Raw genomic sequence first — 18459 nt, forward strand, 5'->3', positions numbered from 1 at the left:
TTTAGCCGAATTCTTAAATATAAGACCTCCCCCGAAAGTAAGACATCCCTTGTAAACAGGGGCGGATTGACCTATCGGGGAATCAGGCTTCCCCCGGTGGGCCGGTCAATCCTGTGACGTCATTTTTTATTTATTTATTTATTTTTTTAAAATAAAGTTTCCAAAGTATTAGGAGCAGATGCGAGCAGTGGTATCCGGAGGGGAGCCGATGCGCCCAGGCGCAAGGAGGCTCATGCGGCCGCTGAGCCTCCTTGCCCGAAGAAAAAGATCACGTTCAAATGCACTGATGCTCTTTCTCCTTCCTGCCTGTGCGGCCCCGGAAGTAAACGTTGCCAGAGCCGCATGGGCAGGAAGGAGAAAGAGCATCAGCGCGTGAAGAAGAGGAGCCGCCGCGGGCTGCTGCGAATCCCAAGTCGCAGCGGCCCAAGAAGAGGAAGAGGCCCGAGAAGTTCAGGGCCGCTGCAGAGCCGATCCTGCGGCGACCCGCGAAGAGGAGGCCCAGAGGTGAGAGAGAGGCTGAGGGTCTGTAGAGGGTGCGTGCGTGTATGAGATGAGTTGAGAGATTGTGTGTGAGAGTGAGGATCTGAATGTTTGCAGAGGCAGCATGTGAGAGCCTCTGTGTGTGTGTGTGAGAGAGACAGCGTGTGACGGTGAGAGCCTATGCTTGAGCAAGACAGCATGTGGGAGTGAGAGAGAGCCTGTGTGTGTGAGCGTCAGACAGCATGAGCCAGTGAGAGACTGTGTGTGTGTGAGAGAAATGCATGTGAGAATGAGAACCTGACTGTGTTTGAGGGAAGAAGACGGAGAGAAAAGAAATACGGAAGAAAAAAGGACAATATAAAAGGAATTGGCAAAAAAATAAGAAAGGGAAGGTGGAAAAAAAAAAAGCCTGTGACCAACCGATTAGAAAACTAACATCAGCCAGCAAAGGTAAAAAAAAAAATAAAAATTACTTTTTAGTGATTGGCACATGTGATCTTTGGGAATGTGCAAGAATAGCACTTTCTCTATGCAGATCTCACAATGTACGAGATCAGCATGGAGAAAGTGGAAGCCCACGGGGCCTGCACAGAGGAGGCAGCAGAATGGGCTTCAGTGTCAGTAGCAGCAATCGGCGCCTCCCCAATAGCCAAGTGGCAGCAGTGACAGTGGCAGCAAGATTACAGACATCTGGGGATGGTGGCAGTACCAGTCGGGGGACCCCTTCCAAGCAGTGTGCAGAGGTTCAAAAGCAGCAGAGTCAGCCCAAGCTGACTACCATGAATGCTGCACACTCTTACCTCTCTCTGACAGCACACTGGTGAGGCATGGCTGACGCAGGGGCAGCCAGCAGCTCAACGGTATTAGACATCCCCTGAAAATAAGGCCTAGTGCATCTTTGGTACCAAAAATTAATATAAGACACTGTCTTATTTTCGGGGAAACAGGGTATCACCTCCTGCGCCCCTTGGATGTCAGGTGGCTTGTCGTGCAGTATCTGGAGGTTTCTGAACCTTTCCGAAAGACAGATTGCTTGTTTGTCCTTCATGGTGGAAGGAAGCAGGGCAAACAGCTTCACAGGCTATAATAGCTCGCTGGATTAAGGAGGTGGTCATGCCCACTTATGTGAATGCTGAAAAGCCATTGCCTACTCAGTTTAGGGCTCATTCCACTAGGGCTCAGGCAGTGTCATGGGTGGAAGTTAGATTATTGTCTCCTGTTGATATCTGCCAAGCTGTGACGTGGTCCTCCTTACATATGTTTTCCAGGTTTTATCCTCTGGATGTGCAGGCCCATGAGGACGCAGCCTTTGCATGTGCGGCGTTGACTGGACCGCAGGCAGCCTCCTATCCTGTTTGAGAACAGTTTTGATACATCCACATCCCACTGGTCTTGAGTCCATCTGTCTACACAGTAGGAAAGGCGAAATTACTACTTACCTGATAATTTTGTTTTCCTTAATGTAGACAGATGGAGACAGCTTCCCGTCCTCAGCTGCTGCATGGTTGTGTCAATAGTCCTCATGTGGTGCTACGTGTTCCAGGGTATTACTGGTAAGTGTTTATCCAGACCCCAGATTGGGGTACATACGTTCCTTGCTTGAGTTCAGTGTTTCTTGTTGGCTGAGTACAGTAATGGTTGACTGTTTTTAATCTAGTTTTTTGCTAGTCTGTCCACAGTTGCTTTTGAAGAGAATTCTGACAGGCTGGTGTCACTGCAGGAATATATATACCATGATACCAGCTTGCTCTGTTTCCATCTGCTGGCAGGGGATCATAACCCACTGGTCCTGAGTCCATCTGTCTACACTAAAGAAAACAAAATCATCAGGTAAGTAGTCATTTCTCCTTGATATGCCAGTCATGTGTTACATTTTCTAATAACTGAAAAATATAATTTAATTGTTAATTCTCTCAAATGAGCTAACACCATCTGTGAAGCAGCAGAAAGAATATATATAACAAACTAAAAGCACAACTTCTTCAAGTAGGGACTAATCTTAAGAGATTCACAAACTGCACAAAGCTAATTATCCTTTCAGTGTAAAGTAATAACTGCAGCAGGAAGTAAACAGAGCAGAGTAAACAGTAGCCACAGAGAGCAAACCATATACATTAAATCCTAAGGAATGAGATAATTCTAATCTAATCCAGCCTAAAGAATGTAGTAGTAGCCTAAGGAATTCTAATCCAGCCTAAGGAATGAGATAAATAATATACAACTGGTTATGAGATTAGAATTATTTGTTGCTAATTCCGCTCTACCTTTCTTCCTGGCTACTTAGCCCCCAAGTTCAATGCCCTTGTTTTATGTAACTTTGCTTGTTTCAGCCTTCTTGTTTGGTTACACTTGTTTATCCCCTAAGTTCCATGTAAACCTGCCTGATGTGAATTCTATTCATGAAGTCCGGTATAGAAATATTAAATAAATAAATAAATCAATCAATCCAGCAATTTGAAAAAATAAAGTTGTTTTTTTTTAATTTTAGCATTTTTATATACAGATATCCGTTTGCACATCGTATCGGTTTACACATAACTTGAAAACTCTGACAGGAAACTATCAGTTAGGCTTAGCCTTTACAAGGAACCAAGTTTAGACAAAAAACTCCCACCTTATGATAAAATATTTTTTTTAAACTATATTATTGTTACTATCAAACAAATGCTGTGAAGCTAAATCATTCCATATAAATTACTCTATAAAAATATTCTTCTGTAAAAAGACTTCAAAATCAAAAATCTTTGTCTCACAAAAATACTTTTCCCATACAATCTTGATTAATTACTACCCAGGTATCAATTAACATCTTATAATTATTAACCTCCAATCTCCTTCCACATAAATCACAAAAAATTGTGAAAAATGATTATACAAAAAATAATTGTGAATCAAATTATGAAAAACTAAATTTGTGAAACACAAACTTCATGTGTTTCTCGTTTGTATAGAGTCTTTATGCTTAATTGTATCTAGGATTTTCATCTAGTCACCAAATTGCCATTAAATTTCCTTCTAATCAAATGAATTACTCCTTTCAGCACAGCAATATATTTTTTTCAAAACCAATATTCAGTGCTGGATAAGAGTATCCAGCACTGAATATTGTATTTCTTACTGCCCTCCCAAAGTGGCCGTGTTTCAGACATCAGTTTTTCCTCAGGGTATGTCGCTCCTCTCAAATAGTGCCGATACTCAATGCCAATATAGCCTCACTTTCTCTAATAACTAAAACCAAATGGGCTTTAATTGGCATCCATTCTTTATATCCTGATCAGGTGACTTAAAACCAATTATACTCGAGCTATTCATTACAACCAAATGTTGTCGGACTGTGGAAGGTATCCAGTCAATAGTTTTCAAACAGAATGATGGAACCTTAGGGGATGTTATTTACTATGATAAAGACAACTAATCAAGTTCTTCATTCATTCCTGAAGGAGCTACTGAGAGCAACGTTTAAATCCAAAAGGCCTCGCGATAATTGAATTGTGATGCAATATCTCCTCCCTGAGAGGAACCTTTAACCTGTTCACTGACCCGTCCATTGCAGATCTTCCATTGTGTGCCCTGCTTCCACATAATGACGAACTATTGGGGCAGTTGTTTTCACTGTCTTTAATCGAGATTTATGTTCTATCAAACACATCCTAATGGATCGAGATGTGCGCCCAACATATACTTTGGGATAACCACATGATCTCTTAAATCACCTGAGACAAAGTACAATCAGTGTATATTCTTAGTTTTATTCTATATGCCGTAACTGGGTCTTGCCATACTGATCCCTCAATGGTACTTAGACACCAATCACATGATCCACATTTAAAATGCCCAATTGTTTTAAAATGTTGTACTTCATCCATTAACTGAGAATGTACCATGCTGTCCCTGATATTTGGACCCCCTGAAGTGGCTATCAATGGCATATCTCAAAAAACATCAAGTAATGCCAATATATGCCAGTGACTCCTGATTGACACGGCAATAACACCCACAGCAGTTGTATGCTTCAACACACATACCAGGTAAGACTGTTCTTTTACAAGTTTATATTCAAGTAATGATTACCTGTCTTTTAATCTAGCTCTTTTATAAGGCTTACTAATTGCTTTGTGTGGATAACCATGTGCATGAAATCGTGTGGATAAAAGAATAGGTATAAAAGGTGGATTGTGTGGAAAAGTATTTTTGTGAGACAAAGATTTTTGATTTTGAAGTCTTTTTACAGAAGAATATTTTTATAGAGTAATTTATATGGAATGATTTAGCTTCACAGCATTTGTTTGAAAGTAAAAAAAAATAAGTTAAAAAATATATATCATATAAGGTGGGAGCTTTTTATCCATATTGTTTGAGTATCACATTTTTTGGTTGATTTGTTGAAAAAATAAAGTTTAAAATTTCTAAATTTCCTACTTGCTAATAGCCCTGCATAAGATTAAGCTTTTCAGCTAATTGTCTGCAGAAAAGTTAAAGCAAACCAAGTTCCTAGAATAGTGATTGGGAACTTGTGCAGGTATCGCCACAATTCAAACACCCAGAATAACCAGGTTGGCGGGACTCCAAATAGTGGCATAGCCAGAATTTATTTTTTTTTGGGGGGGGGTGGGGGCTAAGATTAACATGGGTGGACAGTAGGCATACAGGTCTAGGCTCTACTAGTTGGACTCTTTTCAATAAATAATGCCTTAGATAGAAATCCATTGTCAGGTGCACTCTTAAGTAGTCTGCAACAGCTTTCATGCATCATGAATGGCACTTTAAAATATTTTAATCCAATTATTTCAAGCAGTTACCAATGTTAAATACAGATTAAGAAGGCAATTTTTTTTATATTCATTGCAGATTATAAATAATAATATATACAAAGTAAACAAAGATCACTTAATAAGATCAGATCCAGTCAATCACGTAACAAAAAATATATTTTTAATCCTCTTTCCAAAAACATAGAATATCATAGCTACAATAAAACAGCAATAATTATAGGAATGTAAGATTTACAATGGGTGCAACCCAAGGAAAAAAAAAAAAAAAAAAAAAAGATTCTGGTGTCACCTCAATAACAGCAAACAAATTCCCTTCACTGCCAAACACTGAAGTAACAAATCCTTGAAGAAAAAAAAAGGAAGACTCCCCACATCTAGAACCTTGCCCTATCACACCATAACATTAACTCTCAGGGCTCAAACAGCAGCAATGCCTATATTTCATCCGGCTCTAGGACACTAATACACCACCTACTAGGCAAACTGAACAAGCTAGACTGCTACAAACCCTAACAAAAAATGTTACACACTAGTAGAAACACTGCACCTCATATTCAGACCCTTACCTAATTCGGAAAAAGAAACATGCAGACAAAACAAATGGATAGCCCAAAAAACAGATTTTATGAACAGTGGAATACTGAAGAAAAAACAAAATACAAATATATAATAAAACAAGTTTGTTTACTGTAAACTGGGTTTTTTTTGTAGATAGCAGGATAAAATAGCCATAATCTATGGCACATCATCTGGCGGCACTGAAAGGACTCGTCTCCTAGCTAGTAGAGCTTTGAGCTCTATTGAGCATGTGCGGGAGTTTCCATGCAGGCATTGCCCCAAGGGCTTCCTAAGTCTATATCATAGCTAAATATAGATTGATAGTCAACTCTCCAGGAAGGCAGGCAGGCATCTCATGGCTAATTCATCTTGCTACCTACGGAAAACATTTATGGCAAGCAAACTTCTTTTTCCCAACAATAAGCAGGCTGAATTAAATCATGCTCTATGGGGAGTCCCAAGCTGAGTGTTGCAGTGGAGCGTTTACTGAAAATGCAACCCGAACTCCACCATGAAGAGTAGACTACTGCAAGAACAGGTTACACAAAACTGCTTGTCTGAAGGTACAGTCAAATCCTTAAGAGGTTATTCAGACAGCAATGGAACGTAAAGGTGTGAGCTTGTGACCAAGTTGCAGCTTTGCAAATGTACTCGAAGGGTACTATCTCAAGATGAGCAAAGAAGGCAGCAGAGCTCCAAGCTGATGAGTTTCAACTGAATCAGTGAGCTGCAATCCTGAAAGTGTAGCACTACTGAACGCATTCCGCCATCCATGTGGGCAATGTACAATAGGCAATTTTGGCACCAAGTCTGTTAGTGTTGTATGCAACAGACACAAAACCTGGCGCTGAAGTTGAAATCGTCATACTCTTTTATAATCAAAGGCACGTGGGGGTCTCTTTCTTTCATGAACATCCGATCTCAGAAATAAGGTAGACAATGCAAAGGATTGATTGATATGGAAAACCAAGATAACCTTTGATAGAAAATTCCGGTGAGTGAGAAAGACTATCCGATCATGGAAAACAGTACACATGGCATACGGTGAACATGGGCTTGCTGACTTTTGTAGCCAAGGTAACGGTGGTGAAGAACACTACTTTCCATGTCAAAAAATAGAGAATCTTTCTGCAATGGCCCAAAAGGTGGCCCCATGAGTTGAGGAAGGACAACATTTAAGTCCCATGGAAAGGGCTAAATGCAGTACAAGCCTTTCATAAAGATAAATATCAGCAGATAAGCAGAGATGGATTTAATGTGTACTTGAACGTGGTAAGCACTAAGGCACTGAGATGAACTTTCCCCAGCGATATGGCAAGAACTGAGTCAGAAAGGAGGAGCAAATATTTTAGCAAGTGCTTGGACTCAAAAGAAAATGGGTTCAAGGTTTTTTGTCGGTACCATATGGAATAGCTGATCCATTTGAAGGTATAGCACACTCTGGAACTGAAATGTTCTCAATCACTCTAGACAAAGAGAGATGAGCAAATACTGAGCGTTCAACATCATCTAAACCTTCCGACTGAAATTCAGAAGGCCTGGATGAGGAGGGAAACATTAATTTGGATTCAGAGACAATCAACATGGGTATGATGTACAGACATTTGGGGGGGGGGGAAACCCACAGCACTGACTGATACATGGGAGTAACCTGAACGGCATGGCAGATACAACCATGGGAAGTTTGCAGGGCAAACTGGATGGACCTTTTCTGCCATCATTTCTGTGTTTCTATGTTTGTCCTGAGTTAACAATATAGGATCTGTCCTCAGATACATATATGGGGGCACTGCTGGAAAGTTGTATGAGATATACAAACTGTCTGTCCAGCCCACGATGGCGCTATAAGAAGTGAGCACGGTCTTGCAGCAGCTTTCACACTACCTTGGCAATCAGATGTAGTGGTAGAAAAGCATCCAGGAGGCTTATCCCCTAATCAAGGAGGAAAGTGCCCTGAGCCAGTCAGATTGCTAGATAGAATGGAGGAAAAATTGATCTAATTTTCTATACTGATTCAAACAGTTCAATTGACAACCAATATCCTAATAGTATGTAAGTTGTCGATTGTTGCAAGGACCACTCATGCAGTCTGAATACTCTGCTGAGGTGATTCATCAACATGGTGGGGACTCCTGGAAGATAGGTGGCTTGTAGGACAGGCCAATCTCTGGTTGCGCACTCCCCAATCTTTCAACACTTTCTAGTAGAGGTGCCATGATTCTGTGTCTCTCTATTTGCTGATGTAAAAACATAGCAACCTGATAAGGCTGTTTGAATTAAGATGCTCTTTCCTCAAAGATGATGCATAAACTTTTGATACAGTGTATATGATCACCCTTAATTTGAACAGATAATGGCTCTGCTTGTGAGACCATGTGCCCTGGGACCGAAATGATCTCGTGTGAACATCCTCCCCCTTTCGAGGTATCAATCACTAGCAAGACTTAAGAAATAGTACAAAGCGGCATCCCATCCTGAATCAGATTTTACTACTAGAATAGTTCTCGCCTTGGAAACATGAATTGTGGTGGATAATGGTTGGGTCAATTGATCCCACTGAAAGCACAGACCTCAGTGAAGATAATGGATATAATGGTGGGACAAGGGGACTATGCGTGATGGCCACTGCCAGGTGTCTTAACAATGAGAATTGCTCTGGTTATCAAACAGTGAGAGGTCAGTAGTTTGTATATGAGCGATCTCAGGGTGTATGAGCAATCCATCATCAGAAATGCTCATTCCTGTAATGTCTATCCATGCTAAAATGGATTTAATTCTCTTGAGCTGGTACTAGATTTGACTTCTCAAAATTGACCAAGAGTCTAAATTTTGTAGAAGATAGGCCATCTTGTGTAGAGAAAGCAATAATTATTCGAGAGGTCATTGTGATTACCTAGTCATCTAGGTACGGGAAAGAACTTCAATCCCCTGGCGACAGAGGTATGCAGCTACTACTATAAGGCATTTTGTGAAGACTCTTACAGCTAACAATAAGACAAACAGTAGTAAGCTTGTACTGATAGTGGGAAGAATACACCTTGAAGCAAAGGGAGCACCAATGGGAAGAATGGATGGGTATATGAGCATAAACATCCTTCAGCTCGAGAGCACATATCCTCCTGATTTTGGATGTAAGGGAGAAACACTGAGGAGATTCATTCTGAATTCCCCATAAAGTAGCTGTTTGCTCAAGGGCCCCAGATCCAGAATGGGTCTCAATCTGCCTGATTTCTTGGTGATTAGGAAATATGGGAAGTAGAAACTCCATCCATGCTGGGATGCAGAGACTGGCTCTATCATTTGTTGATGGGGAAGTGTTTGCACTTCTTGGCAAAACTGCATCAAGAAATATGGATGAGTATCAAGATTCGAGCAGTGCGGAGGGGATAGCAGCAATCAGCGCCTCCCCAATAGCCATGCAGCATCAGTGACAGTGGCAGCAGAGGAATGAGAGAGGCTCCGAGGTTGCTGGCAAAAGCGTGTGCATGTGTATGAATGGGAGTCTTCCTGGGATTTGTATGTGTGAGAATGAATGTGTCCATACCTGGGGGATGGTGAGGGAGTGGTGTGAAAATGACTGGGACCTTGCCTGGGGGTCAGTTTCAGTGTGTGAGAATGACTGGGAGCTTGCCTGGGTGTGTGTGTTTGTGTGAGAATGATTGGGAACTTGCCTGGGGGTGTGTGTTTGTGTGTATGTGAGGGAGCCAGAGAGAGTGAGAGCATGAGTGTATATGAGAAAATCCAGGGGAGTAAGAGTTTGTGTGTGTGTGTAGGGGGGGGGGGGGGGTGGGAGGGGGAGAGAGTGTCTTAGAGCCTGAGAGTGTGTCAGTGTCTGTGAGAGCGAGATGTTATGGTGGGTATAAGAGTATGAATGTGTATGTATGTGACAGTGTATGTGTGAGAGAGAATGGACATATGAATATGTGTGAGAGAGAGGATAACCTCCTAATCCTTGACAATATCAGGTTGACTGGAACTCAAGAGCTCCCATGTATGGACAGCAGGGGCTTTTTAAAATCCTTATTAGTTTTAATTATTGGGTGTTATTTGATATATGTGCTGTTTTGAAATATTTTATTGGTGTTTGGGAAATTGTAAAAAATGTATATGATTTTAATTAATAGAAATTCTATTTATTAGTAGTTTTAAAATATTCTTTTATTAGTATGGTTTTACTATTATAACTGATGCTTTATGTTTCTTGATTTTATTTGTTTTATGAGGAATGGTGGTTCTGTTTTTCCCATTGTTAATACACAGAGTCTGGCTTCTTGGGGTTTCCATTTCAGTTTTTGTCTAATTTGTGCTCCTTTATTTTGTATTCTGTATTTGGTGAGGGTCTGTCTCTGCTCTGTGTGTGTGACCATGATGAGAGATTCTGCTAGCATAGGGATCTATAGCAATCGGGTTTATTTTGTTTCCTCAAAGGGTGGTGTATTGGTATTCTAGGACCCAGTGTAATATTTACCCTTGCTTTTTCACAGGTAGGGTTATTGTTGTTTGAGTCCTTGGTGTTATTACTGTTATGTTACAATGAGATTGCAGTATAGATTTTGAGTGTCTTTTTTGCGGGGTTTTGTGTTAGTTCTCAATGTGCCTGGCAGTGGAAGATGTTTGTGCTGCTGTTACTGTGAGGTGGCACCAGAATTTGAAAATATCTTTTAGTATGATGAGCTGTAAGGGAAACATCCAAGCTCCATTGTTTGGGTGAATTTCAGTGGATGCAGAGTTACAGATCTGGAGGTGCAGGATTTATATTGACATTCTGTCCCTTTCTATAAATTCCAGACTTCACTCTCATAACCACATAGAATTAGTTGAATGAGGCTATCAAATAATTTTATAGTGTGAAACTTTCCAGCTTTTTAAAATTACGCAGAAGACCCTTTGGAGTCTTTTAACACCAAATATTCAAAAGCTGTGTTCATCCCATCAAGCTCATATCTCATTAAAGAGGTAAATTGAATAACAAAATAACTGTTTTATTATTGTTACTCAAATTATAACAATAACATTAATCTTGGAATATTATATATTTTTAATATAAATGAAAGGTTTTCACAAGATAGGTTGTGTCGTGAAACATTTTATCATCTATATATTTAAGGAAACATACATAAATTGTCGAAATACATTTTGTTCATTTAACCTTTAACCTCTGGTTTGCTAGTAGACTGAATTACTGTGTCACGAAATTATGTTTGTCTAAAAAGTGTCACAAACAGGAAATGTTTGGAAAGCTCTGCTCTAGTCTTCAGGTACAGTGGATGATTTTAATGATAGGTTACAAATTTTTACTAATAGATCTGAAATTTCATTTGAGTTCCTTCAGAACCCTGACCATCCGGTCCAGGTGATTTACTATTCTTCAGTTTGTCAATCAGGCCTACCACATCTTCTAGGTTCACCATGATTTGGTTCAGTCCATCTGAATCATTACCCATGAAAAACTTCTTTGGAATGGGTATTTCCCCCCAACATCCTTGTTTAATCTTTCTGCAATGCCCTTATCTTCTCTAAGTGCCCCTTTAACCACTTGATCATCTAATGGTCCAACTGAGTCCCTCACAGGCTTTCTGCTTTGGATATATTTTAAAAAGTTTTTACTGTGAGTTTTTGCCTCTACAGCCAACTTCTTTTCAAATTCTCTCTTAGCCTGTCTTACCAATGTCTTACATTTAACTTGCCAATGCTTATGCTTTATCCTATTTTTTCTTCTGTTGGATCCTACTTACAATTTTTTAAAGAAGATCTTTTGGCTAAAATAGCCTCCTTCACCTCACCTTTTAACCATGCCAGTAATCGTTTTGCCTTCCTTAATGTGTGGAATTCATCTGGACTGTGCTAACATGGTTTTTTTTTTTTGTTTTTTTTTTAAACAATGTCCATGCCTCTTGCACACTTTTTACCTTTGTAGCTGCTCCTTTCAGTTTTTACTAAATATTTTTCTCATTTTCTCAATTTCCCTTTTGAAAGTTTAGCACTAGAGCCATAGATGTGCTTACTGTCCCCCTTCCAGTCATTAATTCAAATTTGATCATATTATGATCACTATTGCCAAGCGGCCCCTCCACTGTTACCTCTCTCACCAAATCCTGTGCTCCATTGAGAATTAGATCTAAACCTGCTTCCTCTTGTCAGTTCCTGAACCAATTGCTCCATAAAACTATCATTTATTCCATCCAGGAACTTTATCTCGCTAGCATATCCCAATGATATCAATTACCCCAATATTGACTGGGTAAATGTATCTCCCATTATTACTGCACTACCAATTTGGTTAGCTTCCCTAATTTCTCTTAGCATTTCACCGTCAGTCTCACCATCTTGACCAGGTGGACAGTAGTATACTCCTATCACTATAGTCTTCCCCAACACACAAGGGATTTCTACCCATAAAGGTTTGATTGTGCATTTAGTCTCATGCAGGATGTTTATCCTGTTGGACTCTATGCCATCCCGGACATAAAGCGCCACACCACCTCCCGGGTGACCCTCTGTCATTGCGATATAATTTGTACCCCGGTATAGCACTGTCCCATTGGTTATCCTCCTTCCACCATGTCTCTGAGATGCCAATTAAGTCTGTCATCATTCACTGCTATACATTCTAATTCTCCCATCTTACTTCTTAGACTTCTGGCATTAGCATACAAACATTTCAAAGTTTGTTTTTTGTTTGTATTTTCATTCTTCTTTTTAATTGATAGGGATAAATTAGTATTTTTTAGCTCAGGTGAGTTTTTAGTTACAGGCACTTGGACTACTTTTCTTATTTATTAGAACCTCACTGTTGGGATGCCCTAATTCTAATGCATTAATATCCTTTGAAGATGTTGCAATCCTGTCCTTGGCCAAGGCCACGGGCAGTTTCTTACCTGTGCGGCTAGTGCCACGTTCCTGCCTCTGCTCCGCTGCAGGAGCTGCATCCGGGTTTCCCCTCTGCGACCGGAGGCCTCCATCTTGCCGGCATGGCAGGAGCTGTACCAGGATTCACCTCGTGGTAGGAGGTCTTTTTAAAGGTTAGCGTCAGCAGTCTGGTTCCACCCTGGTTAAGGAGGAGTCCATCCCTTCGGAAAAGACTCCCCCTTCCCCAAAAGGTTCCCCAGTTCCTTACAAAACTGAATCCCTCTTCCTTGCACCATTGTCTCATCCACACATTGAGACGCCGGAGCTCTGCCTGCCTCTAGGGACCTGCGTGTGGAACAGGGAGCATTTCAGAGAATGCTACCCTGGAGGTTCTGGATTTAAGTTTTCTACCTAAGAACCTAAATTTGGCTTCCAGAACCTCTCCCACATTTTCCTATGTCGTTGGTGCTCACATGAACCACAACAGCTGGCTCCTCCCTGCACTGTCTAAAATCCTATCTAGGTGACGCATGAGGTCTGCCGCCTTTGCACCAGATAGGCATGTTACCAGGCGATCCTCATGCCCACCAGCCACCCAGCTGTCTACATTCCTAATAATCTAATCACCAACTATGACGGCCGACCTAACCCTTCCCTCCTGGGCAGTAGCTCTTGGAGACATCCTTGGTGTGAAAGAATAATGCACCACCTGGAGAGCAGGTCCTTGCTACAAGATCCTTTCCTGCTGCACCAGGTCGATGCTCTCTGATCACGAGACCTTCTCCTTCCAAGGTAGTACCAGGGCTGCCAGTCTGAAGTTGTCCCTGAAGGTCTTATCTATATACCTCTGTCTGCCTCAGCTCCTCCAGGTCTGCCACTCTAGCCTCCAGAGATCAGACTCGTTCTCTGAGAGAGACAGGAGCTCTTTGCATCGGATGCACACGTACAACTTCTAACCCGGCGAGTAAAAAAATCATACATGGGACACTTGATGCAAAAGACTGGGAGGCACCCCTCTTGCTGCTGGACTGCTACCTTGATCTCAAATTTGTTCAGTTCCCAGTTACGTTTTTGGTTGCTATGGGAGTAGGAATGTGTCTAAATTAGCGTCCTTTAAATGTATTAGTGAATTCACTATGGGGTAGATTTTAAAAGAAGCGCACGGGCATACATGAGCGCATAACATGAGTGTGCAGGTGCGCGCATGTTATAAAATCAGGGGTCAGCACACACAAGGAGGTGCACAATTGTGCACCCTGCATGCGCCAACGCCCGCAGCCTTCACCGGTTCCCTCCCAGGCCGCTCCGATTTTGGAGCGGCCTGGGAGGGAACTTCCTAATCTCACCTTCCCAACCCTTCCCCTAACCCTATCCTAAACCCCGACTTGTTTTACCTTCTGCGCGCCTGCTGGCATGCGATCCCCTGGCACAGCAGCAAATTGCCGCTGACCCCGCCCTGCCCTTTTCGAAGCCCCAGGACTTAGACGCGTCCTGGGGCTTTATAAAATAGGCCCGGTGCGCGTAGGGCTTTGAAAATCCAGCCTTATATGTCTGATAGTAGCCTACAGGGGAATGATCAAACTCTCAATAAGGTGTGGGGAATTCATGAAGTGAAGTTAAAAGGCTTTTATTTTTTTTTAGTGTGAAAGTGGCACCTGCCTATAAATTAAAGGATTAGCTAGGGGTGGGAAATACAAACATAATAATTTCTGTTTATTAGCTGCCGTACTGACTATTAAAAGCACAAACACTAAATAATATTCCCAATAGTTTACTTCTCCCCAATAAAAAAAAGTTCCCAAACAAAAACACTGATTCTTTTCAACCACCAGCAAGGTGATCTTCTCTCAGTGCTCCCATTGGATTGTGGGTTACCGAGCTCTTCCCTTGCAATATATATTTTGCACTAATTTACCTTAGAAGCACCAACAAACCCTTTGGAGATTTACACTACAGTTAGTTGTCCTGAGTGACTCACTGCTGTCATGATTAACAAATGTTGGTACCTAATCAAACCAAATCACACTACCTTTCCAAGGTGAGTAACTGAACTTTTCAACCTTTTTACTTAGGTATACACTGCTCCTAGCTTACTTCTAGCTGCTGGTTACCTTTTTTTTTTTTTTTTAAATATACAAACACACTAACTTCTGTATATTAGCTGCCTTACTATTAAAAGCACAAACACAAACACACTAAATAATATACCCCAATAGTTTACTTCTCCCCAATAAAAAAAAAAAATTCCCAAGCACAAACATTACTGATTCCTTTGAACCACCAGCAAAGAGATGCTCTCACACAGATTCTCACGTGCAGGCTCCGACTCCTAAATGTCTCATGCACAAGCTGTACACTCCTACATGCTCACTCATATACACAAACACACACTATCAAGGCCTACCCCTCTCTTCCGTTCCTTCTTGCTGCAAGGCCTCCTCTTCTCAGGCTGCTGGCTGGGCCCCTTATCTGCTCAGCAACAGGGTCTACTCTTCTCAGGCCACTGAGCAGTATTGATTGGGTGGGCCTGAGCCCAAAGTGAGTGGGCCATGGCCCACCTGTGGCTACATCACTGACTCCTCATGTCAGCTATTTCTCATGAGCACCATTTCTGCTGCAAATTCACCATCCACGCATTCTCAAATGCGTTAATTCTCTCTCTCTCTGAAGAACAGGAAGAGTATACTCACATTCAAAAAGAATGTGTGAGTTTATGGTGAAGAGTAGCAAATACTGCCCTTACTGAGTAGTATGAACTAGAAATATTCCCCCCTCCTTCCTCCAGCATGAGAAACAATTACAAAACTGAAGTCCAAAACAAATGTTGAAACCTTTCAAATAACAGTTCTCTCATGCTTACACAGCACATTTTGCTACAGTACCTTTTAATGTCATCTATTTGCCTTTAGGCTGCACACTTTGAAAAATCCCAGCTTCTCTCATGGCTTCAAACTCCTTCGCAGCATTATAATTTTTATAGAAATCTGCATATGCTTTTTTTCTGGGCTCTGCAACTGCAAACTGAAAACAGAAGATTGTGCAAGGCTTTACAACTGCAATTAAAAGACTGCTAGTTTTTACAAGCAAAAAGGGGGCTGTGATAGAAACAATGGAATATTTGTTAAAGCCTAATGCCAAATGGGGAATTTGCCACAACAAAAAGAAATTTAAGGTTAAAAATCATTACATGAAGTTAGAGGAAAGAAGACTCAGAAGAAATATGAGTAAATGCAGGCATCCACCACCACCGGCGTAAACAGCAGATCCAGGTGGGGTCATAGGAGAAAGAAGAAATAAGTCGGGGGGGGGGGGGGTAAGGGAACTTGTGTATTTTACTAGTAATAGAACCCTACTATAATCACATGGAACACTCCCGAACAAAAAGGGAGAATGTAAAAGCCAACATGCTTTCAAGAGGCAGTAGCAAAGTCAACCGCATGGAACTACATTATGTCTCCAATATATTCTTAAGAAAATCAGGCAGCCTGGGAAGACCCAATGGTCCTTATTTGCAATCATCTATTATGTAACTATAAAACCAACCCTCAAGGATTTGACAGCTTAGGCTTTACTAGTGCTGGCAATTCCTCTTAATATGCAGGCATTCCTCCCCTCCCTCTCAGACAGGCTTCTTTTGCTCATTTGTTCTATTTTTTCCTCATTTTATTTATTCCCTTTCTATCTAGCATCTACCCTTTCCCTTTCTCCCTCCAGCATCTTCCAATTTCTCCTATACAGCCTTCTCTTTCCCTTCATCTGGTCTCTCCCTTCTCCACTGGCCTGAGCCCTGTTCCTCTTCCCTCCCCACTCTCCATAATGGTATTTACTTTTCAGCACAGCCCTGCAAAAAGGGACTGCCCCATGTTGTAGTAGCAGAAAGATAGTAGAAAAACCAAAGACGACAAGTTTATATAGTGAATGTGAAATCTCTACAAAGAAAAGGAGAAAGTATTGTAGGAAAACATTCAATTCTACACCCACAGACACTTAGTAGAATGGAGAAATTACTTAATTTTGTTTTCCTTAGTGTAGACAGATGGACTCAGGACCAATGGGTTAAGCTCCCCTGCCAGCAGATGGAGATGAGACAGGTTGCAAAGCTGACGTCACAGTACATATACCCCTGCAGTGACCTCAGCTCTCAAGTATTCTCTTCAAAAGCCACTGTGGACATACTAGTGAAAAGACGATTAAAAATGATAAAAATGATTAAAAATGGATAAACGTAACCTTACTCAACCATAAACCGTGAACTCCAGTAAGAATATAGGCACCCTAACCTAGGGACTGGATGAACACTTACCCGTGATCACTTGGATTCGAGGCCCATGGTGCAGTTCTTGGGCAGCCAAGAGTGGGATACTGAGTCCATCTGTCTACATTAAGGAAAACAAAATTATCAGGTAAGTAATTTCTCCATTTCCTAGCATGTAGCTTAATGGACTCAGGACCAATGGGATGTACAAAAGCTACTCCCGAATGGGGCAGGAGGCTGCCCACAGTCCGGTCATCCTCATCCATTCAAAGGCTGCATCCTCTTGGGCCTGTACGTTCAGGCGATAAAGCCTGGAGAGGGTATGCAAGGAGGACCACGTTGCCGCTCGGCAGATATCAACTGGAAACAGCAGTAAAACTTCTGCCCATGAGACCGCCTGAGCCCTAGTGGAATGAGCTCTCATATGAGAAGTTAATGGCTTTCCAGTCTCTACACAGGCTTCCGTGATCACCTCCTTAATCCTGTGAGCTATGGTAGCCCACAAAGCTGGTTCACCCTGCTTCCATCCACAGTGAAAGACAAACAGGTGGACCGTTTTTCGGATTGGTTCTGAGACTTCCAGATACTGCTCTAAAAGTCACGTGATGTTCAAATAACGGAGGAGATAAATTCAAAGACAAGGAGGAATATTATCTAGGAATGGCAAGAAATGGACTGATTCAAATGAAACTCAGAGACTACTTTGGGCAAGAAGGATGGAGTGGTACATAGCTGTAGTGCCCCTGGTGTCATCCGGAGGAATGACTCCCAGCATGACAACACCTGCAATTCAGAGATGTGATGAGCATACACTCACCAGGAACACGTATTCAACGTCAATAGAAGCAAGAAAAGACTTTGCAGTGGCCGAAATGAATGACCTGCCAAGAATTCCAGTATTAAATTGAGATTCCATAAAGAAACCGGTAACCATATGGGAGGTCGAAGGTGCTTCACTCCCTTCAGAAAGCGGGCCACGTCAGGATAAACCGACAGGGAGGCCCCTTCACCTTACCCCTGAAACAGGAGAGCGCTACTACCTGTACCTTCAAGGAGTTAAGGACCAAACCTTTACTCCAGTCATCCTGCAAAAATTCCAGAATAAGAGGGATTTTGACTTCTTGGAGAAGGACACTGCGTTCCTCGCAACAGGTCTCAAATACTCTCTGACACGCACATACGCTAGGGCCACGGAGAACCTCCGAGCATGAAGTAAGGTGACAACTACTGCCGCCAAATATCCCCACTTCATCAGGCGAGCCCTCTCAAGGACCAGATCGTAAGACAGAATTGATACCATGGACGCCTGGGCCAATCTGGGGCCACTAGTAAAACTAGTCTCCTCTGGTGCTCGATTCTGCGAATGACCCTGCACAGCAGGGGCCATGGAGGGAAGGCATATAGCAATTCATTTTCTGGCCAGATCTGAATGAGAGTGTCAATTCCCAGGGACCATGGATCTCTTCTGCAACTGAAGAATCAAGAAACCTTCACACTGTGAGACGTGGCCAGCAGGTCGACTGATGAGGGGCCCCAGCGATACAC

At 41.9% G+C, this 18459-nt stretch overlaps 1 protein-coding gene across 2 annotated transcripts in view; it reads right to left on the minus strand.

The window, feature by feature from the left end:
* Positions 1-18459, minus strand: part of LOC115085589 (cytochrome c oxidase subunit 6C) — a 33540-nt gene that overhangs the window by 4831 nt on the left and 10250 nt on the right. For both annotated transcript variants that reach the window (XM_029591786.1, XM_029591787.1), the window contains exon 3: positions 15542-15680. In XM_029591786.1, the coding sequence (XP_029447646.1) occupies positions 15555-15680 (126 nt within the window). In that variant the 3' untranslated portion in view covers positions 15542-15554. The remainder of the gene's footprint in view (positions 1-15541; positions 15681-18459) is intronic.

Source organism: Rhinatrema bivittatum, chromosome 2 (genome assembly GCF_901001135.1).
Source record: "Rhinatrema bivittatum chromosome 2, aRhiBiv1.1, whole genome shotgun sequence".
Taxonomy (NCBI): domain Eukaryota; kingdom Metazoa; phylum Chordata; class Amphibia; order Gymnophiona; family Rhinatrematidae; genus Rhinatrema; species Rhinatrema bivittatum.